Source organism: Chiloscyllium plagiosum, unplaced genomic scaffold (assembly GCF_037043375.1).
Source record: "Chiloscyllium plagiosum isolate Xiang-an unplaced genomic scaffold, Cpla_swu_hap1 HiC_scaffold_25, whole genome shotgun sequence".
Classification (NCBI taxonomy): Eukaryota; Metazoa; Chordata; class Chondrichthyes; order Orectolobiformes; family Hemiscylliidae; genus Chiloscyllium; species Chiloscyllium plagiosum.
In genome coordinates this window covers 18,511,143-18,535,122 of record NW_028270163.1, presented here as the reverse complement: position 1 = coordinate 18,535,122, position 23,980 = coordinate 18,511,143, and the positions used below count along the sequence as shown (strand labels likewise).

Below are 23,980 nucleotides of genomic sequence, written 5' to 3'. Positions count from 1 at the left end.
ACAAGCTGGCTAGCATTTACATCCTTGAACTGAGTGGCTTGCTAGACCATTTCAGACAATATGGGGGTTAATCGCATTGCTGTGGATCTAGTGTCACATGTAGGCCAGACCAGGTAAGGATGACCGATTTCCCTCCCTGAAGAATATTGGTGAGCCGCATGGATTTTTCTTGACAATTGACAATATTTTCATGTCACTGGTAAATTCTTAATTGTTTTTTTTTTAAATTCAAATTCTACCATGGCAGGATTTGAAGCCAGGTCCCCAGAACATTAGCTGAATTTTCAATTAAATATTCTAGCAGTAATACCATAGGGCCATTGCTTCCCATCTGACTGCTGCTAGTTAATACTGTTCCACACCAAATGGTTTGAACAGAAAATACACAGGCAAATTTTGCCAGGCACAATTTCAGCTTGCTCAGTCTGTATTTGCTATAAATGGGAGTCACCAAAATCAAACAGTCATACAGCCCTGATTGCTGAGCTGGACAGCCCATTTGCTGTGATATTGATCATCTTTTTCCAGAGACAAATCAAGCCAAATATTAACATTCCTATATTATGAAGGTTACAAACTAATTTGGGGGGAATAAGTTTACATAAATACACAACAGGTTAAATTAACTGGGCTCCATGGAATGATTGTTTTATTCCCAGGCTGATGATAATAATCTGCCAACGTGATTTCACCGTATGACTCGTTTGTACAGTGATCATCAGGGGAAGTGAGTTTTATACTACTCAATACAAGTTGTATTCTACAGATTGGATTTACCCACAGCCATGTGGAATGTTTCAAGTTGCTGTGATTTCTTCCAGTATACTGCCTTAGGTTTCTCCATGATATCTGGATGAGATCAGAATGATGACTTATCCGAAATCATGCTGTCCAATTAATGCCAGCATCTGTTTGGATTAAGTGAAACACAAGATTGTTGGTACAACAAGGAAAATGGTGCAAGTTGTTTAATATATTTTTGTTTCTCTTTCAACTTTCTACATACAATGGAAAGGCTAGGCATCTGTCAGTACTATTCAGTACCTTAGCATTTGGAGTGTCTGTTGTAGTGACCCAAATTGTGTGATGATGCAAAGGACTTCCTGGACTCTTGGTGCAGTTTGTTGACAAATCCATCAATTAGATGATCATTCATGCTTTGGCATGATACAATAGCTTGATATAGTACTTAGGGCTAAAGGAGCAAGGAGAATAAGGAGCAAGCAGGTACAGTTGGATAGTCAACCATGGCTGTACTGAAAGAGAAGCAGGCTTGAAGGACCAAATGGCCTAGCCCTGTTCCTAATTTCTATGAAAATACATTAGTAAACCAACCTCTAGACATCACTCAGTCATCATCTACTGCAACTCAAGTTAGATTATCAGTAAGTGATTTGGATGAAAAGCACAATATAAATTATAATTGAAATAGATGGTGCTTTGCAAGAACTAAACTGTCTCAAATTATGGAGCTGAAACTGAGCGTACAATGATATCCTTAGTATTCGGCCTCAGGCATTGTAATCTATCAAGTATGCAGAGTCTGTCATTAGTTCCTTTTGAATGTCTGTACTTTATCAAATATAACTATGGCACAATGCTACATGAAACTTCCACAGTACTTTATGTGCATACTTCATCAATGCTATCCATCCATTTGGGATCTGTACAGACTGCCTGCTGATTCACATAACCAATTTACCTTAATGTGATATTGATGTCTTTTCTAGGAGACAATTCAAGCTAAAATGTAACATCGGTATTATGAAAGAAATTTATGATTGGGGGTAGTACATGTATAGTACTTAACCTTTGGTTATGTAACACCACATTGGATCTGTATTCTCAAACATGATGCTCTGTAAGCTTATTCTATATATACTGTCTTCAATCACCTTCAAAAATGAAACTTTAAAGCAATGTGCACTATTCTATTGCACACATAAATATTTTACAATTCTAATGGAAATGAAAAGAAAGTCAAGTATATTTCCTTTGTACTAAGTCAATATTTAATAGCCCATTTGAAAAAATTGAGTTCTTTCTGAAATTTATTAAACAACCAAATGTTTGCAGGAAGTTCCATCTGAGAGCTAAGACTATTTATACACTTGTCCTGATGAGTCACAGATTTCAACAAATTTGCTTTATAGCCAGGAAACAATTTAAAAAAAAAAGTCTTAATTGCCACAGCATGTAATATTTGGTCATATTCCCTTATAATGTGTATGGATTGAGTCATAAGCTGTTCAGTTACTTTGTCATTTCTCTACTAAGATAAATTACCCACTGTATCGTTTCTTATGGAGTTTAATGTTAGTTTTCTTTTTTTTAAATTTTGCTATCTTCTGGTTCTGTGGCTTCATGTATTATATATTATTTCATCCTAGGGGACAGAAAGTATTTTTATAATCCTGAATTCTATTCCATAACAAATGGTAAAGAGATACACAAGAGCGTTATAGAGTGAGCCTACCACTGTCATCCCCTCCATCTCAGTGGGAAATGTCTTGCTATACCTTTTGCAGCCCCAAACTCAAGGTTTTGTTGTAATATGGGCATTGCTGACTGAGGAATAGTGGCTACAGATATAATTCACTTAATACATTAATTGGGCCTTGCATTTGCTCCAGTTAATTCTGTTCATACTTCAAAGTAATCTTTCTTGCTGCTTTGTTTCCCTTCGTCTCATCTGAAGCTATTAATTTATATTTTGGTAGCATTGTACAGACAACGGACTCTTTCTAGTACGTCTCACATGGGCAGTCTCCAATTATTTGCTTAGACAGTAAATGTTCGGATGCTATTTTACTGCAGATTTAACTGTATTGGTACATTTTTCATTGATGGGTAATTGGATTAAGATCAATAGTGGTATTCTGGCTTTATTTTGGTTTTCCTGAGTCTGTGGTGAGATCCATTTTTTATTTTTATTTGTTCATGGGATGTGGGTATCACTGATTAGGCCATATTTATTGCGCATTCCTAACTCCATTTGAGAACGTGGTGGTGAGCTCCTTCTTGAACTGCTCAGTCCTTGGGTCTATACCTGTTGGGCAGTGCTGTAAAGAATGAAGCCCTCGGACTTTGGTCCAACGACAATGAAGAAATGATGATATGGTTTCAAGTCAGGATGATGAGTGACCTGCAATGGAACTTACAGGTGGTGCTATTCCCAAGCATTTGCAGAACTTTTCCATCTTGGTGGTAGAGATCATAGGTTTGGAAAATGCTGTCCAAGGAGTCTTAGTGAGTTGTGGAAGTGCTAGGTGTTAAACACTGCTGCCAGGGTGCATTGTTGGTGAAGGACATGTGTGTTGCAAGTGATGGATGAGGTGCCAATCACTTCAGTTGCTTTGTCCTAGATGACACTATATTACTGGAGTGTCATTGGAGCCATGCCCATCCAGGCAAGTGGAGAGTATTCCTTCATGTTTGACTTGTGCCTTGAAGTAGTATTGGGAATACAGTAGGTGAATTATTCATTGCAGAATTCCAAGTCTTTTATCTGCTTTTGTAGCTGCAGTATTTATATAGCCAGTTCAGTTCAGTTTTTCATTAATGGTCAGCCAGCAGAAAGTTGACGATGAGTGAATTCAGTGATGGGAATTGTCAAGGGGAGAGGTTAGATTCTCTCATTTTGAAAATAGTCATTGTCAGGCACTTGTGTGGCACGATTGGTTTCTCGCCACTTATCAGTCCAAACCTGGATATTTTCCAGGTCTTACCGCATATTATAGTGTGCCATTACATCTTGACTGGGATCAATTAGATCAATCCATTAACAAAAAATCTAAACTAATGGCCTGCAAGTAAGTTTTCCGATGGCTCTCACACAGGGAATAAAACACCTGGCACTAAAAGCAGATGATTACACTAGAAACACTGTGCAGGAGCCTCATTGTTGATACAGACCTACTTTTACGATACTCAGAATGCAATCAAGCTCTACATTTCAGGCAGGAATTTATGTATGAAAGTAGCTTAAGAAACAATTCAGTACCAAAACTATAAGATAATTGTATTGCTTATAGGAGCTACATTTCTATAAGTATGTAGGTTAGCTCACTGAGCTGGAGGATTTGTTTTCAGATGTTTCATCACCATACTAGGTAACATCATCAGGGAGATTCTCCGGTGAAGCGCTGGTGGTATGTCCCGCCTCTCTATTTATAGGTCTTTGTTTCTTAAGGTGAGTGATGTCATTTTTGGTTCTTCTTTTCAAGGACAGGTAGATATGATCTAAATTGATGTGTTTATTGATGGAGTTCTGGTTAGAATGGCATCGATTTAGATCCTATGTATCTTCCTTTGAAAAAAAAAGAAATGGCATCACCCACCTTAAGAAACCAAGACCAATAGAAAGGTGGGACATGCCACCTACGCTTCACCAGAAACTCTCACTGATGATATTACCTAGTACGGTGATGAAACATCTGAAAACAAACCTTCAGGCTCAGTGAACTCATATATTTATCAACCTGAGCTACAAATCTTCTCAAAAATCGCTAATTACATTTCTATGTTTAGATTCAAGAATATAATGTAAAATGAGTCTTGGTTTTCTATGGAAACCTAATATTAATGCAAAAACAAATGCCGGAGAAACTCAGCAGCATCTGTGGACAGAGAAACAGAGTTAACATTTTAAGTCTGGTACGACCTGCTGAGTTTCTCCAGCACATTGTTTTCATTTTTGACTTTCAGCATCAGCAAATTTTTTTTTAGTTTTTATTGAAGTCATATTGCTCCTGAGTGGCTACAGGTAAAATCACTAGAAAAAGTTAAAAGAAAAAGATGTTCTTCTGACATTGACGGAAAGGTAGATTAATATCTCAGCACAAACCGTTCCAGGGCAATAAGGTGTAGACTCCTGATTTCAGTTTTTCATGTTGTGAGTTCTCAATTTCTGCTCACTATTTCAATGCGGTGATGCTGTGGGTAGATATTGATTGCCTTGTGATGGAGAGAGAAGGTAAAATCTGCAGCAGGTTTTAGATCCTAAGATGAAAAATGATAGAGAGTGAGTGTTATTCCAGGTGATGCACACTTTTTGCCCACTGGCCCTTGCATCGGCATCCTGCTTAAATTCTTAGCTGACGCATGGGTGTGTTATACAATAAAACTAAAAGTGAATAATTGGCAAAAAATATCCAGAACCGTTTAAATATTCCTCTCAACTTGCTTACATTTATTCAAAACAGTTTGTTAATTCCTTCCAAATGAAAGAATTCCTAAAAGTACCTGTGGAAATCACAGACGAAATTACAAATTCAAACTTACACCGTGTTTAAACAGAAAGATGGACTAAGTTGGTCAATTTAATTCTACTTTCAATTATTTTTAATTAACTTTTTATTTCTTAGTTAAGTATTATTGAATTTCAGGACAAAGAAATGCATTTGAGTTGTATCTATTTTCATATAAGAAGTGAAAGATCGTGATGATTTTTGTGAAATTTATCTGACAATGGATCCGTGAAATACTGTAGAATATATTTTTATGTTAGAGGCAATATATAAATGAATTTTATTGTTGGAAGATGCCTCATATGGATCTGTTTGTGATTTGTTAGAGATTAACATTAAGGTAGTCTTGTGCAATGTTCAATAATTTTTCTATTTGAAAACTAAGAGAATTACACTGTCAATTTTTAACAGTAGCTGCTACACCAAACACGATCATTTACAAATCTCATTAAAAATCCACTCAATATAACAAGTCAACTTGAAATATGCTTGGACAAACAAATTGTACTGCAAGTATTTAAAGTAAGGGTTAACACTTTACTGTGCGCAAATAATTTCCAGTGCAGCAAGGCAGATAATTAGTGATTAAGTGCAATATTTAGCTTGATGCATGTTTTACTCTCTTGCAAAGACACCTAAAATTATGCACCACATGAAAACATGCATATTTTCTATCATGCCTCCTATTGATTCATTGGTTTATATCCATGACAGTACTTACAAATAACTTTACATCACAATTGATAACGTTTTACTGACACAGTTAATTTCATGACTTCAGAAATGGTTTGCGACATACTGGACAGCTTGATGGATTGGCTGATGCATTCATTAGTTTGTTGCTTAAAACAGCGTAATGCTCGGAACTGGGTAGCTCTGAGAAGCCATAAAATTAAATTATTTGATAAAATTCCATCAGGTAGAAATGTTGACAAAAAATACACCATTGAAAAAAGTAATTCATTTTCTTCAATGATCATCAAGCTAATGAAATTCATTAAATGTTACATTGTGACTTTATTCCAGATCTTTCACAGTATCTACTCTTCCATTAAAAAGTAATTGTTGGCGAGAATGCACTTTGGGATATCCTTGGTTCATAAAAGGTGCATCACAAATGCATGTCTTTCTTTCTCTCTCACCAGTTTCACTGATGCTAAGGAATAAATGAGGAGAGCTTTTCATACATCTCCTTTTAACTTCCACAAGCCCAAGTAAACATGAATTACAGTGAGAAATCCACTCATAGAAACAGTCAGTTTAACAATCAGCTTCTCTGTAGTGTAGTTCTATCTCACAAGTTAAAGAATGATGGTGGTTTGTGGTTCCTTAAATACCTTGACATAGACTTTTTTCTTTGTTTTTCTTTGAGGATAGGGAGCCAGACTAATCCAAATATGAGAAACATCATCCCAATGGAGAGAAAAGCAGGCCCCAGCACGTTGCATGTTTTCTTTGTGATCTGCCCAAAATACAAACCAGTCATTATGGACCCCAAAAAGAAAAAAGCCCCTCCAACTGACATGACAATAATAGGTTTGTGATAGGTTTCCCAGGCAGTCCGTGGCTCTGATGTCCAAATGGATACACTTCTGGAACTGCTGTAGTAGGTGCTTTCTGTATGGTTGGTCAGCAGATCTTTGGACTCAGAGCATAATCGCATGCCCAGATCAATGTTCTCAGTTGAACTTGTCTTCATCACTGGATCTGAATGGGTGCCAACTTATCTGTGTTTAAACAAATAAATACATTATTGAAAATAAGCACTAACTAAATTGGCAGAAGCAAAAATTAAGCTATTTTCATTGTTTTAATGATCACCGAACCCAAAAATTCATTAAATGTCTGACTGTGACTTTAATTCAGGTGTACCATATTCCTTTGATATAAGTTCCTCCTGTTGATATATTTCCAAATGTCTAGAAATTTTTCAAACATTTAAAAGCAGAAATATAGATTTATAAAGTATACCAGCATCAATGCTCACTGGCAGTGTCATTCGAATAGGATGCTAAAATAGCCCTCCTCAAAACAGGAACAAGTGAACTGAGCAGCTTTTCAAAACATAATGGATAAACAAATCAATAGGCACAGCCTGGCAAGTTTGTTTAACTAAATTACATTATACAAACACAGTTGAAAAAAAAACTTTGAATTCAAGCCTGGATGAAGCAAATAAGAACTGCAGGGAGCTGCAATCATCTCATCAATTTCTACTGAGGCAGAAGATGAATATGAAAAATGGCTCCAACACAGTTTAGTTTTTGCTTTAGGGGGTTCTATTTTTATAAGCTGGCATATAGTTCTTTTTGTTAAAAGTTATGATATAAAAACTGGAGGTTAGATTTACTATTAGACATCCAGTCTCTAATGAATGGCTGCTGATGTGATCCGAGAATAATATTTACACAAAAGAGATCAGAGAAGCAGTTAAATAATCTCAATGCAATGTTGTCAGCGAGTATATCATGGGCATTACAATGCAGAGGAAGTTAATAAATGTGTGTGAATCTCACTTTGAATTAATATATACTTAAACATTTTGCCTATGACATTGTAACCTTTGCTAGTCTTATTCCACTCATCTCACAGTTCAATAATGCTCAGTGAGTTGGTTCATAAGAGCTTTGCCTTTTTTGATCAATGACCGGAAATTTAATCTTGATATGATTTATTATTCTGTCTGCAATATAAAGAACAGGAATGTGACTTTGGAAAGAGATGACTGCCACAGTCCATTCATATCTGGAGCCCACTTTTAAATCTAGGTCATAGTGAAAAGATGAAAGGCTGACTATGAAAGGTCATAAGGATTGAACATGAAATGAATACAGCTGGTAGTAACCCACTTCTTCACGCTGTGAGTTTACTCTGCGAAAATGCCTGTAATTTTGCATTAAGCTGAAAGCCTGAACTCAAGGTATCAGGAAACTAAATGGCTAGGAAGGGAAAAAGTCAAAATGATGCTATATGAAGTTATCTCCTGGGACCGGCTGTCGGCTGGGGCAGCGTAAAGGGAATATCACTCCTTGGGCTAAAAAATTGACTACATTCATTTGTGGGTACAGGGATTGAGACGTGAGATTAATCTGATCCAGGTGATGCAGGTAATATGTATTATCTGTGTTGCATGTTCACCACTGATTGTGCTATGCCATTTAATTTGTAAAACTCTGCTCACTGTCTACACAAATAACAGGAGACCCAGATTCATGCTTAGCTGCAAGATTTACTGGTACCCTGCAATACCTAAAGGCAGCCTGCTTCTCAAAAGGATGGTGCAATTAAACTGCAACAACTTGGTGAAATTTTTTGTGAACATCTTTGAAAGGAGGCAGAAGACTGAAAAGATTGCCAGTGAAGAACCAGGTCAGGGAGGGGGCTGTCAAGTTCTCTGTTTCAGCGCTGGAAGCCATAGTCCTGGAGGTCAAGTTGAGGAGAAAGTTGATGTTACTGCAGGGGGCCCAGACGTCCTTCAGGGGTGAATAGGAATAGGTAGTCAACGAGGTGAATTCTGGGAGTCTAACCCAGGGAACCTGACTGCATTGTCACAGAAACATCACCGATCCTACCCAAATCATCAAAATCAGTGAATGAATCTTTCAATGGCATCTTGTATCCCCCAGATCTGCAATCTCCCAAGCTGCTTATCACTCAGTAAACTAGATAAGGACTTAAATTTACTGTTTATGTGCTTTATCTCATTCTCTCACATCCACCAATGCTGTAAGCCTCTCAGTCACATCCTATATACTTTATACACTTCTAGCAGAAAAAAGTTATGTTAAACTTGTCTAGAACCTTAGGTAGATCTCTTGAGAGATCTGCTGACAATTTAAAAAAATAGAGGGACAGGAGTAGGTAAATGGAAGACTTATAATGATGGTACCAGAACAATAACATTATACTTATTAGGAAAGTTAGATCAGGATGGGAATCTCTTGACCAGGAAAGAAAATTGAGATGATCAATGTATTTAAGATTATGAAGAGGTTTAGCAGATTAAACGTAGGAAAGTTGGTGGAGAGAACTAAACTGAGGAAGACAAATGCAATATAGTCATGAATAAATCAAACTGGAGCAATGTCTTCACCCAGGGGATGGTTAATTTCACTTCCACAATGTAGAAGTTGAGGAGAGTCATATTTAGGGTGACGCTGTATAAACTTATGAGGCAGAAAGATGTAAATGGTTAAGATGATAGAATTAAATGAAGCAGGTTTGGAGGAAACATCTGTGGAGTATTGGCCAGTTGGTCAAATGACTTGGACATTTTATGTAATTGAATGAACTGAAATAGTTCTGCTTCTTGTCACACACAGGCAGTGTGATACTGTGTTTTAACAGGATTTACGTCATCATGTTAGGCAATGAAGAAGGATATATCAAACACAGTGATGAAAATAATTCTTCCTTAATATCACAAATTAGCACTCAGATGAAAAGAAGCTTTTGGCACAGGGCTTGATAAATTGTCAAATACTGTAATAAGCATTGACAGTATTATTTCATGGTAATTGAGTTTAGATTGGCACATGGTGAATTTGCAATGATTATATCACAATCAATAATCCTAAGTGATGTTGCCATCATGAATCAAATATTTTAGCATCAAAAGTCTATGCAATATGTGACAGTAGCAAAACAAGCAGATCAACAACAGAATAAAACTATTCACAGTTATAGCACAACTTATAACCTAAAGGAAAATGTTTGGAATGATTTCAGGGACAGGGATAAAGTTTATGAAATGCTGATTTAAGATTCCATATGGACTCTTCAATACAAACAAGGATAGTTACTATTTCTTGCATAACACATCCAGTGTCCGTTTTTGGTCATTTAATAATAGAAATTTTATGTTGGCAATTTAAAAAAAAAAAACTGCATCTAATAAGTTCTAATCAATACACATTAGCATTCTTCTAGAAGATGCTGCAGAATTAGGGAATTGGTTACCACTTCACTGTACACGAGACTCACTATTGCAGAAGTGTCATTTTTAATCAGATGATTGCAATACTCATGGTTAGCACAGAAAGCTGTGAAATTTAACATGAAATGTCAAGCAGACCTGGGTAAAATGATTATTATATTTTAATAAAGGTTTTTAAAACTATGTACATTTAGGCTAATTTCTTATTTCTAGGCAGGTCTCATTAATTACAAATCTTTGACAGGGAATTTTTTTTACAAAATGAGATAATTAAAAGCCCACACTCTCTTAGAGCTGTGGTTGAGAAGGCTGCACTTGACTGCCAAAGTTTGCACTCCTACCAAGGGTACACATATTGTTGTCCTGCATAATCCCATATATAGATAATGATGCTGAACTGCATTCTCTATGATTCTAACCTTGTATAATTAATACAAATTCTATTCTTGAACTATGATGTTTGATATCCCAGATGATGACCATGTGTCTTTTTAATAGGTTGCCACTGATAGATTTCAGTCTGTTCTGATCATAACTTTGGCCTTTACTCTGATGGGGAGAACTCGCTTCAAACACTGCAATTAGTTGAACAAAAAGAAACACCTCCTTCGACAGGATCACGCAGATTCACAACTTCTACTGCCCACAAAGACAAGGGCTGCAGTTGAATACAACTATTAACAAAATCCACTCCAAGTCACACATCAACCTGATTTAGAAATATATTGCTACTCCTTTACAGTTGTTCGGTCAAAAACCTGGAAATTCCTCCCTAACAGCACTGTGGGTCTACCTACACCTTACTGTTGGCAGACATTCACCAAGGCTCACTATCACTTCTCCAGCTCAATTAGGATTGCGCAATAAATGCTAACAAAGCCAATGACATCCATGCCCCTTGACCAAATAAAAAAAAGTCGTTCTTTACAAGCATGATTTGATCTTGACAATTTAGATCTCTAATTAACATTTTTTTTCATATCCACTAAATATTTGGTATTTCTCCAATGGTTTCATTTTCAAAACAGAAGTGTAAGTACAAAACTGAATGAAACCTGAAAATGTGAACTCAGACATTACAAACTAGAAATGCAGGCACTGACAGATGGGTGGGGTCATTGCGCAAACAACTGATCTGGAGAGCTTAGAACAAGGTGTAAGCCTCATTAGTAATGAACTATTAAAAGTTTAAGGTGCGTTAAGAGATCAGTGATTTACACAGACCATCAGGACAGTCCTGAACATTGTCAATATAACTAAATTTCTATTTGGGGAGTCAGATTGGCAGATGTTTAGAACATCAGTTGTACATATCTAAAAATCTAAAAACAAATTCAAGAACCATGGAAAAACAATACTTAAAAATGAACACACTGAATCCAGGTGGATTGAAGGTGTTTTTTAAATGCAAGTTGCTGTGGATGCAAGTTCTTTTATAATGGATAGGCTTTTTCAAATTTTTAAAGGTAAATTAACACTTTCTTTCTCCAAAAAAACTCAAAATATTTTCAGGTGCTACATAGAGACACAATTTGCTGGATGGCTGGTTTGTGATGTATAGTGACTCCAACATCTTGGGTTCAATTCCTGCACTGGCCGAGATAATCATGAGAGTCCCAACTTCTCAATCCCACTCTCACCTGAGGCGTGGTGACCCTCAGGTTAAACCCACCACCAGTCATTTCTCTCGCTCTCTCTCTCCCTGTCTCAAATAAGAAAGTAATCTCATGGTTCTCTGGGACTATGGTGACTTTATAAAAAGAAAAGTGTTGGCCCTATTAGGTCGAGCAAAACCTCAAAGCTGTCAATGGACTGAAGTTTGCAGGATTGACATGAAATATGCTCATACTGAATGAAACTTGAAAATGCAAACTCAGACTATACAAAGTAGTATTCAAGCATTGACAGGTGGGTGGGTTCACAGAGCAAACAGTAGAGTTTGGAGAGCTTATAGTGGCACAGTATCCTGCCTCACAATGCCAGGGACCCGAGTTTGATTCCAGTCTTGGGTGAAATGTATTGCTGAGCAAGTTTAGAATTTAACCTTAAAACCAAAAATCCAGTAAAAATTATGCACTCGGACAATGTTACATCTGCATTCAATTCTGTTAAAGTTGAATCATATGAGCAGTTACACTGCATTGATTCAGAGCTCTCTCTATTTTACAAAACCTAGATTTATAAATTTATATACTGATGGCAACAAGAGCATTGAATCTATTCCAATGAGTATTTTGTAACTTTTTAAAAAATATGACATACAGGCTCCTTCAGGTTGGATGCAGAGCAAGGTGTAGATTATCAAACTGTCCAAAGCTATATAAGCATTGTACATTATAAATGAAATATTTTTGGAAGCAGGCATAACGTTTTTACCGTAAGCCTATACTTTAACCACATCAATTTGAATAATCTCTTAGCGTTCATTAGTATGTGAGACCATACCATTACCAATGATTCTGCATGTTGAAAATATAAAGTGCAAGCTCAACTCACAATGGTTGAAATTTTGTTCCGTAGAAAGTAATTCCATCTCCCCGCCTTACCACTATCTGAGTCTAAAATAGACTGTTAATAATCTTGGTATTCTATTGGACTCTGAACTCAGCTTCTAAGCCATATCTTCTCCATTACCAAGAGCCCTTACTTTTACCTCTTTACTGTCACTCATTTCCATCTCTGTCTCAGCTCATTTGCTGATCAGTCCACATCTGTTCACTTCAGATATCCAATGCTGTCCAGCTGGCCTACCTACTGCCTCTAAAATTTCCATTTCAATCTTTGCTGCCCATATCCCACTTTGTACTAAGACCCATTCCCCATCATGTCTGTGACTTGCATTAGCTCTCAGTCTAACAACGCCCCAAGTTTGAAATTCTGATCTTCAAATTCAAGTCCTCCACAAACACGTTTATCCCTGCCTCTGTAACTTCCTCAAACTCCACGACTCTCCAAGGTGTCTTCATTCCTCTCCGTCTGGTCTGATTGGCGTCCCTGATTGATTTCACTTCACCACTGGCTGCACTATCAGCAATCCAGGCCACAAGCTCTACACTTCTCCACATCTATCTCCTCTTCGAAGACTCCCCTTACACCCCCATCTCTTTGGCTGCCTGTCCAAATATTTCTTGAGGTGCCATCATGCCAAGTTCTGCTTACATGAAGCATCCCCGGGACACTAAGAAGGTAAAATCCTCATAGTCCTGCTTCTTACATTAGAGAGATGACTTGTGGTCATTTAACCTGAGGGTCACCAGACCTCAAGCAAGTGGACAGATTGCAAAGATAATGGTAACAGCCTCTGTGGGAATTGTGCAGTTGTCATCACTAGTTGTCCAGCCAACTAAACTGACTGACCTTGGAACACATTGAAGAGAGCGAATAAATGCAATGTATTGTTGGTTTGTGGCCAATGTACCTCTGCTTTAAACCAATGCTCCCTTCCTAAGTAGGAATTGATTGGGGGTGGTTGGGTAAGAGATTTCGACATAGCCCGTTTGCTGGCTTCCTAAAGACCAGCCATGGATTTACTCTGCCGAATTCTCCCAATTGACTCATACCAGTCTACTTTCCTAGCTTGCTTGGAGATTATTTCCTTGTGGAGTTGTTGTGCTAGTTTTGGGCGCAGCTAACAGTCTGCAGGAGGCACCAAGCCCTTTTTGCCTTCAGAGTGATAATTGCATTGGGCTGCTGTTCCAGCACAGGCTCCATCCACCACCGCATCGCCCTCGATCTGAACGCCTGGAAATTCTGCACCGAAATCCACCCCCCCCCCCCCCCCCGGACAAATGCTGAAGATCAGTGTCCGCACAATTCACCAGCCGTCCGCTCGGCCCGTCGTGTCCACGGCTATTGTTTCTGGCCGTCTCATCCTGACAGATCAGCCCTGATTGATCACTGGGGGACCTCAGCCAGATATCACCCACATGTCAGTCTATTCATTCACCCCCTCCCTCCACCTTCTCAACCTCTGAGCCCGTCCTTGGCAAAATTGGAGCGATACCTGACACTCGGGAAAGATTTTGGGCAACTCGCAATCAGCTCCTAACTTGGCCTCAAATTCTAAGTATTTGGGGGGAGGGGAAAGTTGAAGGGCAGTTGGAGTCTCGTTTCAGACTCGCATTATCCCTTCCAGCGCCAGCCTGTGTTTCTACACTTTTGCCTGAAAGTATGGGATTAACATACCGTGCGCGGTTTCTGGGGGAGAAATAGGAAATTGAACGACCGTACTCCACTATTTCACACACACACAAACTATGCTTTCCGTCTCTAACTCCTCAGGTCCTTGCCCTCACCGATGACTGTCGTTGCTATTTTCCATCGCCTTCTGATTACTTACCCACATCAGCCTCACAGGAGATACTCACTTTGATCTCCTGTCTGTTTCTCCCTCTCTCTCTCTAACGACCGGTCTTTGAAATGCCCCGCCAAGTAAATGGACTAATGCTGTGCTGTAAGGTCTGGCACAGGAGGAAGCATAGCTCAGTGCTGAACAGCCACGGATGCTTCATAATCTGAGCATGGACAGGGAGGTCCTTTCCACAGGGCGGATAAACTGAATGACATCATCGATGGGCTCGGCTCAGGTTAGAAACTGCAGCTTTTGGAGGGAGTTCATGTCATGCTTGCAGTATTTAAGTTTCCAGCACATTGGAGGGAGATGGCTCACATCATTTCATAGAATCGCGGAATCCCTACAGTGGGGAAGCAGGCCATTCAGCCGATCAAGTCCACATCGACCCTCCAAAGAGCATCCCACCCAGACCCAAGCCTCTCCCCGCTATCCTAACCCTAACCCATGGCTAAAGTTGGTGTCTGTTTGGTTCCTTACTGCTCTGCAGCTGCTGCACAGGCATAACATTAATGGAAACTGTTATACATTTGAAATTCTTTGCATTCATCCCTGTGTTGAGATGCTGGTTTAAGGGAATAAGAAATTCCTTCTGCCCGCACCTCCAGCTTTATTCAGGATCATAAACACCTGTCTTACTGCACTTCCCCAACAGCACTCAAGGAGACATCAAGGAGAAAGTGTTTGCTCAATTATCTACCTTCATCTGGAATGTTCCTGCTCTTTGCTGGTGCCCAGTGGCTCACTTGCTAAGGCACCTTCCAAAATGGTGATCTCCATCATCTAGAAGGGTAAGGGCAGCAGATGCATGGGAATATCACTAACTACAAGCTCCCCCCTCTCTCCCCCCCCCCCCCCCCCACCTCCCAATCCAAGCTACAAACCATCCTGACTTGGAATCATATGATGTTACTTTTCTGATGCAGGATTAAAATGCTGGAACTCCCTGTCTGTCTGTGTGCCTACACCACATGGGGAATATTGAATCAGCCATGATCCTATTGAATGGCAGAGCAGGTTGAAGGGCCAAACAGCCTACTCCTGTTCCTATGTCTTAGTTTATTATGGACGGCAGAGGTTCCAGAATGTCACCCCCTTCTCCACAACAATTAGAGATTGGTAATAAATGCTGGCCTAGCCAGTGATGTTCACAGCACATGACCAAATAAACTAAAATAACGTATGAAAGGGCCAAACCTTGATATAAAAAGATACAAATCATTTGCTCTATTTGTTTATAAACACAATACATTGAAGAAAACTATTAAAGATTTATTACAATACTTATTTGTAACCCTGCCACAATAGAAGTGTTGTGCTACTTTCAAACCTTATCCTTTACTCATCTAAACAAGCTTTGCTGATTATTCTTGAAGAGGTCAAATATAAGCAAAACACTACAGATGCTGGACATCTAAAACAAACACAGAAAATGCTGGAGAAACTTAACAGGTCTTCAGCATCTCTGAGGAGAGAAACCGAGTTGATAGTTTGAGTCTGATATGACTCTTCTTCACAAAAGGTAATGCTGAAGAACTTTGGCAGCTGGCCACTGCAGTGCCTATTTTATAGCTCGGCAGCAAGTTGAGATGTACCTGTACAAAGCCACAGTCTGACTTACCCATAACATGGTACAGGTACTAAACTTAGACTTTGTTAAAAATTTTTTTTAAAAAAGCGTAAGTATTGGACAAAGTTTGTAGGTCTGGTAGTCTCTTTGAGAAAGAAAGAGTTATATTTTAAGATTAGATTATTTACAGTATGGAAATAGGCCCTTCGGCCCAATATGTCCACATCAACCCTCCAAAGAGTAACCCACCCAGACCCAATCCCCTGCCCTATATTTACCCCTGACTACAGGCAATTTAGCCTGGCCAATTCACCTAACCTGCACATCTTTGGATTGTGGGAGGAAACCCATGCAAGACACAGGGAGAATGTTCAAACTCCACACAGACAGTCGCCCGAGGTAGGGAATCAAACCTGGGTGCCTGGTGCTGTGAGGCAGCTGTGCTAACCACAGCCACCGTGCTGGCCCTTTTTTTCTATATATTAAAGAAAGTCTTCTGATCTATTGGACCCATACTGGACTCAAAATGTTAACTCTTGTTTTTCTTTCCACAGATGCTGCTAGACTGGCTGATTTTCTCCACATTGTCTGTTTTTATTTTCAGATCATCAGCATCCATAGTCCTTTGCTTCAATTTTGGAGTTTGTAAGAATGTTTAATACAACAAATGAAAATCTCAGACTATGCTTTCTAGTACAGATCTGACCATTTTGGATGGGTTGAGCTTTTTGTTATAAATTTGTTGATTGACAAATGGACCAATTAGAAGTTTGATTTGTGGTTCTTGGTCATTAAGCCTCAGAAAATAAAACTGAGGGGTCATCATTTTAAAAAGGCATCTCTGGATATCAGTGAGTGTATGTCTGTGCAATGTTCCATTCTCTGTGGTCAGAACATGGTTTGAAGGTAACAACATTGGGTGGGTTTGCCAAACCTGCATCTCTCTTAGCAAATGCTATTAACTGTACCAAATGTAAACCACTAAGTGTGTGACAAATGGTGTTTTGCAAATTAACTTCACGTTTGACAATGATTGTTAATACTTGAACCCTGCTTGTTACTAATAGCAGAATAACTGTTCGGTATAACTCCCCATTGAGGATTAAAATGAATGCATTATAGAACTAGCTTTTCAAGAGGAAAAGCCTTTCACTCGAGGATTTAGGGATAGAGTGGGTAATGGGATAGACTGGATTACTCTTTGAAACTCAATGAGTTGATCAGTTTCCTTCTTTGTTGTAAATGTGCCTGTTTGCTGTGAGCAATAACAACAGGATTGAGGGCCTACTTAAATTATTATCTCATTGCACCCTTGTTATTCACTTATGAGGTGATCTTGCTTCATAAGTTGATGGTATTCTCTGCTTCCAGAATGCAGTTATTTTCTCTTCCTTTCCATTTCTGCATCCTCATGGTTTAATGCATTTCTGACATGGCTCTTAGTTATACTAGAAAGACACTTCTTTGGCTGTAAAGTGCTTTGGGACATACTGCTGCTGTGAAAGCCACGATATAATTGCAATTTTTTTCATACTTTGAATATGAAATGATAGTTCAATTATATTTTGTGGGATGAAGTAGTGATTCCTATTTGGGGAGAAAAGATTTTGTCTGTTTCTGGGTCTTATGAAATGATATGCCTTGTCCTTGTAAATTGTGAGTACAATTTCACTGCACAGCTTAACTGAAGCAATCTGTCTATATGTGATTTTCCAGTTTTAAGCTTATCTTCCAAAATAGATGATTTATGAGAAATTAATTATTTTCACATTGATTATCTTTTATACAAATATAGGTTCGAACAGCATTTTTACAGAGCAAGTTACACACCCATTGTGTAGAATTATTCTCAATAGTTTTTAAGGATTTATTGTGAGAGTACTTAGTTTCAAAGGAAATAATGACTATTTCCCCCATACCTGTATTTTATTAATTCGGATGAGCATTGCTCAACTTCAGTATTATTTCTTTGGAAATTATTACTCAAAAGGGATCCATCAAAGGTAAATTTCTCCGTGTGCAGTTATTGCAGTGATAAACTGTTGGACCTATTTATTTATGACAGGGCAGTGAGTCAGTGTTTCTGGAATCATTGAGCAGAGTTCCAGCATCTGCTGCTCCTTGTTTTATTATCTTCAACCCTTGCAGCATTTGAGTTCTCTCTACAAATTGTGCAGAGCTACACTCAGAGAGTGTGATGAACATTGGGAATAGAATTGTGATTTGAAATGCACTGCTTGAAAGGATGGTGGATTTGTAACTTTCAAAAGGGGGACAAATGTATTAAATACAATTTGCAGCACAGAAGAAGGACATTAGGAAGCATATGTAAGGTATAGACAGGAGAGATCGAGTGAATCCTTAGAAGAGTATAAAGGAAGTAGGAGTATACTTAAGAGGGAAATCAGGAGTGCAAAAAGGGGACATGAGATAGTTTGGCAAATAGAATTAAGGAGAATCCAAAGAGTTTTTACAAATACATTAAGGACAAAAGGGTAACTAGGGAGAGAATAGGGCCCCTCAAAGATCAGCAAGGCGGCCTTTGTGTGGAGTCGCAGAAAATGGGGGAGATACTAAATGGTATTTTACATCAGTATTTACTGTGGAAAAGGATATGGAAGATATGGACTGTAGGGAAATAGATGGTGACATCTTGCAAAATGTCCATATTACAGAGGAGGAAGTGCTGGATGTCTTGAAACGGTTAAAGGTGGTTAAATCCCCAGGACCTGATCAGGTGTACCTGAGAACTCTGTGGGAAGCTAGAGAAGTGATTGCTGGGCCTCTTGCTGAGATATTTGTATGATCGATAATCACAGGTGAGGTGCCGGAAGACTGGAGGTTGGCAAACGTGGTGCCACTGTTTAAGAAGGGTGGTAAGGACAAGCCAGGGAACTATAGACCTGTGAGCCTGACTTCGGTGGTGGGCAAGTTGTTGGAGGGAATCCTGAGGGACAGGATGTACATGCATTTGGAAAGGCAAGGACTGATTAGGGATAGTCAACATGGCTTTGTGTGTGGGAAATCATGTCTCACAAACTTGATTGAGTTTTTTAAAGAAGTAACAAAGAAGATTGATGAGGGCAGAGCAGTAGATGTGATCTATATGGACTTCAGTAAGGTGTTCTACAAGGTTCCCCATGGGAGACTGATTAGCAAGGTTAGATCTCATGGAATACAGGGAGAAGTAGCCATTTAGATACAGAACTGGCTCAAAGGTAGAAGACAGAGGGTGGTGGTGGAGGGTTGTTTTTCAGACTGGAGGCCTGTGACCAGTGGAGTGCCACAAGGGTCGGTGCTGATTTGGGCGTGAGCATAAGAGGTACAGTTAGTAAGTTTGCAGATGACACCAAAATTGGAGGTGTAGTGGACAGCGAAGTGGGTTACCTCAGATTACAACAGGATCTGGACCAGATGGGTCAATGGGCTGAGAAGTGGCATATGGAGTTTAATTCAGATAAATGCGAGGTGCTGCATTTTGGGAAAGCAAATCTTAGCAGAACTTATACACCTAATGGTAAGGTCCTAGGGTGTGATGCTGAACAAAGAGACCTTGGTTCATAGCTCCTTGAAAGTGGAATCACAGGTAGATAGGATAGTGAAGAAGGCATTTGGTATGCTTTCCTTTATTGGTCAGAGTATTGAGTACAGGGGTTGGGAGGTCATGTTGCGGCTGTACAGGACATTGGTTAGACTGCGTGCAATTCCAGTCTCCTTCCTATCGGAAAGATGTTGTGAAACTTGAAAGGGTTCAGAAAAGATTTACAAGGATGTCGCAAGGGTTGGAGGATTTGAGATACAGGGAGAGACTCTACAGCCTTGGGCTGTTTTCCCTGGAGCGTCGGAGGCTGAGGGGTGACCTTATAGAGGTTTACAAAATTATGAGAGGCATGGATAGGGTAAATAGACAAAGTCTTTTCCCTGGGGCTGGGGAGTCCAGAACTAGAGGGCATAGCTTTAGGGTGAGAGGGGAAAGATATTAAAGAGACCTACGGGTCAACCTTTTCACGCAGAGGGTGGTATGTGTATGGAATGAGCTGCCAGAGGATGTGGTGGAGGCTGGTACAATTGCAACATTTAAGAGACATTTGGATGGGTATATGAATAGGAAGGGTTTAGAGGGATATGGGCTGGGTGCTGGCAGGTGGGACTAGATTGGGTTGGGATATCTGGTCGGCATGGACGGGTTGGACCGAAGGGTCTGTTTCCATGCTGTACATCTCTTTGACTCTATGACTATTTCGCCCAATTAGTCTGTTCTATGCACCACTTGCTTAATCTCCCATTCCAATGATCTTGGTTTAGCCTTTCAGCTACACTTACTATTCCCCATGGAATTATATAGTTTCTTTTCTGATGTGTATAACCACACCTTGTGGTGGTTAGTTCCATATTCTAACCATTCACACTGAAATGGAAAAATTGCTGGGCTACAAGGAAAGAGCAGAGCAGTGGGAATATAATAAGTAAAGACAAGTACTGGAAGTACTTTGCAGTTCAGGCAGCACTGTGGAGGAAAACAAAATTAACTGTTTAAGTTGGTGGCCCTTCTAATTGGAGAGCTGTTTGAATAAGTAGACACAGGCACAATGGGACAAATGGCCTCCTCAGCAAAGTATGAGTCCAAAAACACTGCGGAATTTGTAAATTTATTCTCTTTCTCCTTAAAGTGGGCAGCCTGTATCGATGTTAAAGTATCCTGGTGGAGGTCTTGTGCTCATGTGGGGCCTGGTCTCGGTTTCTGATTTTTCCCACTGCTTCACTTTAATATTCTGGAATTCCCTTCCCACTGAGAGGCTGGGCCTAACACACATACTGAACAGTTCCTGGGTTTTGGACTGATAAGAAAGAAGCAAACTGGGAGATCCTTAGAGAAGATAACTGAAGAATGTTAAATAACAGGCATTAAACATAGACTGGAGTTATATTCCAAATCTCCCATTTCAAGGAAGCCGAGTGAAACCTTGGTGTTTTCTACATTAGGATTTGACCTGACCCTATCCATGACTTGATTTTATCTGCTGTTTCATATTACCATGTGAAAAATAGCAAGGGGAATCACTTGTTGTTACGGCTAACACTTAACCTCAAGCGGCAGCAATATAACTATTTAATTGTGGGACCTTGCTGTGTGCCAACTGACTTGTGGCATTTTTTTTGTCATTACTTTCATGGCTGCACTTCAAAACAATTCATTGACACCAAGTCCTTTGTGATGTTCCGGGGTCATTAAATGTGCTATAAGAACTCAATCAATCTTTCTTTCTTCCCAGAGATAAAGGGGAACATATTTAGAGATGGCTAATTTCTACCTATTCTGAGGGACATTGAGGAAAGTAACTTGAATAGCCCTGCCAGACCTGGAGGAGGTCACCAACACTTGGGTGCGATCCCTGTTCAACATGATGGATTTTTTGCAATATAAGATCAACCGTTAAAAACAAAGACTCACCAATATAGGACATGAAAGAAATTGTGTTAATGTGTAACATGTCAAATGGCTACTCTACTAGAATCATAAAACATGGATAAGTATTGACTACTACAATGAACATGAGCTATGTTGTGGTGTTAATTACAACTATCGGAATGTTGAAGTTCAGTAAGTTGTTAATTATACATGCCTATTTGTCAGACTTCATGTTAGTATTACATTTGTCAATGTATAATTTCATTACTAAGGTTTAAGTCACAAGCTCTTAGCACCTTTTTGAGCTTACCATTAATTTCAAATTTCCCTGATGGGAAATCAAATTTGGTATAGATTATTGGGTTACTGTGCATTACTTGAGTGATGCTGCTGTGATTTTCTGTTTACTTTAGAGTCAATGTCAGGACTTAATTAAACTTTCATTTTTCAAATAATTTATGTGCTCTTATTGCTTTTGGAAGTGATGAATGTCTATGTTGGAAAATGAAATCTTCATATTCTGACTAAGTGTGCTCTGACATCAGTTAGATTCAAATTCATTATGCTAGATGCGAATGAAAGAAAGAATTTACATTTATGTAGCACCATTCACAACCTCAGGAGATACCAAAGTGCTTCAACTCAAAGAAGTACTTTTGAAGTTGCATTTGTATTGAGGGCAATGCAGCAACTAACTTACTCAAAGCAGGATGCCCACAAACAATAGTACAATATTGTTCTCCAGCTGACCTTCCCACCCAACCCCTATTTCCAGTGGCTCAAAACCTTCCACATTTCTATCCAGCTCGAATGGAAGGCCAATGACCTCAAATGTTAACTTGCTGCCTCATCTGCTGAGTTTTTCCAGCATTTTAAAAAACTTCTTCTATGTATTAATTCTATTGCTGGTCTCAAGCTGAGGTAATGATAGTACTTGTACATATATAATGCCTTTATTTAAAAATCTTAAATTAATACTTCATGGGTAAAAGCTTGTTACAAAGGTAAATGCATTGAGAACTTTTACCAATTTAACGACAGTGTTAAATCATATTGATTGAGATTGGCTGTCTTCTATACCTGTAAGTGCAATTAATGTAGTTTGGGGTAATATAGAAAACAAATTGGCTTTTAAGTTTCCACACAGATTGTGCTCACCAGAAGCAGACGGTAACCCTCAGAGTCAGGAAGCAGGGAAGAACATGGGTACTATCATTTGCCAATAAATGTGCTTGGTTTAAAAGTGTTACTGATGTTATATTCTCATGTGTGGGCCATTTCAGTTCATTCACTTACATCATCTTTCAGTGCTAAGTGTTCTCTTTCATATTTAAAAATGACTTATGTTTATTAATTGAAGACAAATTATATGTAAAGATGACATTTATACCTGAATCTCTAGACTTTGAGTGCAATAATTCTAAACTGACAGGTCAAGGGAACAAAGTCAGAAATAGCTGGAAAAACTCAGCAGGTCAGGCAGCATCTGTGGAGAGAAAGTAGAGCTAACATTTCAGGTCCAATGAGCATTCTTCAGAACTGATTGTAGCTATGAAAAATTGGTATATATGCTGAAGATAGATTGCAGGAGGAAAAAGTAGTGAATGATAAGTAGATATGGAGCCCAGAGAGAGAGAAAAATGGTTGGGCAGATAAAGGAATGAAAAAGGTGTTGCTGGAAAAGCGCCGCAGGTCAGGCAGCATCAAAGGAGCAGGAGAATCGGTGTTTCGGGCATATGCCCTTCTTCAGGAATGAGGAGGGTGTGCCAAGCAGGCTAAGATAAAAGGTAGGGAGGAGGGACTTGGGGGAGGGGCGTTGGGAATGCAATAGGTGGAAGGAGGTTAAGGTGAGGGTATTGGCTGGAGAGGGGGTGGGGGCGGAGAGGTCGGGAAGAAGATTTCAGGTCAAGAAGGGGGTGCTGAGTCCGAGGGTTGGGACTGAGATAAGGTGGGGGGAGGGGAAATGAGAAAGCTGGAGAAATCTGCATTCATCCCTTGTGGTTGGAGGGTTCCTAGGCGGAAGATGAGGCGCTCTTCCCCCAGGCGTCGTGTTGCCTCCCTACCTTTTATCTTAGCCTGCTTGGCACACCCTCCTCATTCCTGAAGAAGGGCTTATGCCCGAAATGTCGATTCTCCTGCTCATTTGATGCTACCTGACCTGCTGCGCTTTTCCAGCAACACATGTTTCAGCTCTGATCTCCAGCATCTGCATCCTCACTTTCTGCCAGATAAAGGAATGGCAAAAGTCAGTCTGGGATAATGAATAGCTGCCAATGGGGACTGTTAGTGGCGACAATGGGTTGTTTGTGGTAGAAGCCCATGTGACAATAAAGCCTGATGGTGTTGTGGTTGGGGTACGGACATGGCATACATTTAATCCCTAAAATTATTGCACTTAATATTGAGTCTAGAAGGTCAGGGGAGTCTGCCTAGTCATTGTTATCTTTGAAGTATTGGAACACTG

At 39.3% G+C, this 23,980-nt stretch overlaps 1 protein-coding gene and 1 long non-coding RNA gene across 8 annotated transcripts in view; one reads left to right on the top strand and one right to left on the bottom strand.

The window, feature by feature from the left end:
* LOC148145289 (uncharacterized) overlaps positions 1–21,965 on the top strand; it is a 73,775-nt gene extending 51,810 nt beyond the window's left edge. For all 5 annotated transcript variants that reach the window (XR_015761386.1, XR_015761385.1, XR_015761383.1 and 2 more), the window contains one exon: positions 21,380–21,965. This is a non-coding gene — a long non-coding RNA (uncharacterized LOC148145289). The remainder of the gene's footprint in view (positions 1–21,379) is intronic.
* Positions 773–14,691, bottom strand: pirt (phosphoinositide interacting regulator of transient receptor potential channels). 3 transcript variants are annotated; one of them, XR_006315192.2, is made up of 4 exons: positions 14,553–14,659; positions 6,587–6,711; positions 4,847–5,001; positions 773–908 (listed from the first exon to the last, which is right to left on the bottom strand). XR_006315192.2 is itself a non-coding variant. In XM_088000484.1 (2 exons), exon 2 carries the CDS (start codon positions 6,946–6,948, stop codon positions 6,544–6,546), a length of 405 nt encoding a protein of 134 aa, XP_087856610.1. In that variant the 5' UTR covers positions 6,949–6,976; positions 14,525–14,691; the 3' UTR covers positions 6,263–6,543. The 3 variants fall into 3 exon arrangements, 2 of the variants coding, with proteins under 2 accessions (XP_087856610.1, XP_087856611.1); XM_088000484.1 differs by lacking the exons at positions 773–908; positions 4,847–5,001 and having other exon boundaries at positions 6,263–6,976; positions 14,525–14,691; XM_088000485.1 differs by lacking the exons at positions 773–908; positions 4,847–5,001 and having other exon boundaries at positions 6,263–6,976; positions 14,553–14,677.
* Positions 21,966–23,980: the final 2,015 nt, after the last annotated feature.

Bases quoted from the DNA above. Each gene is read 5' to 3' on its own strand.
- pirt (XM_088000484.1), bottom strand. From the start codon at position 6,948: ATGAAGACAAGTTCAACTGAGAACATTGATCTGGGCATGCGATTATGC.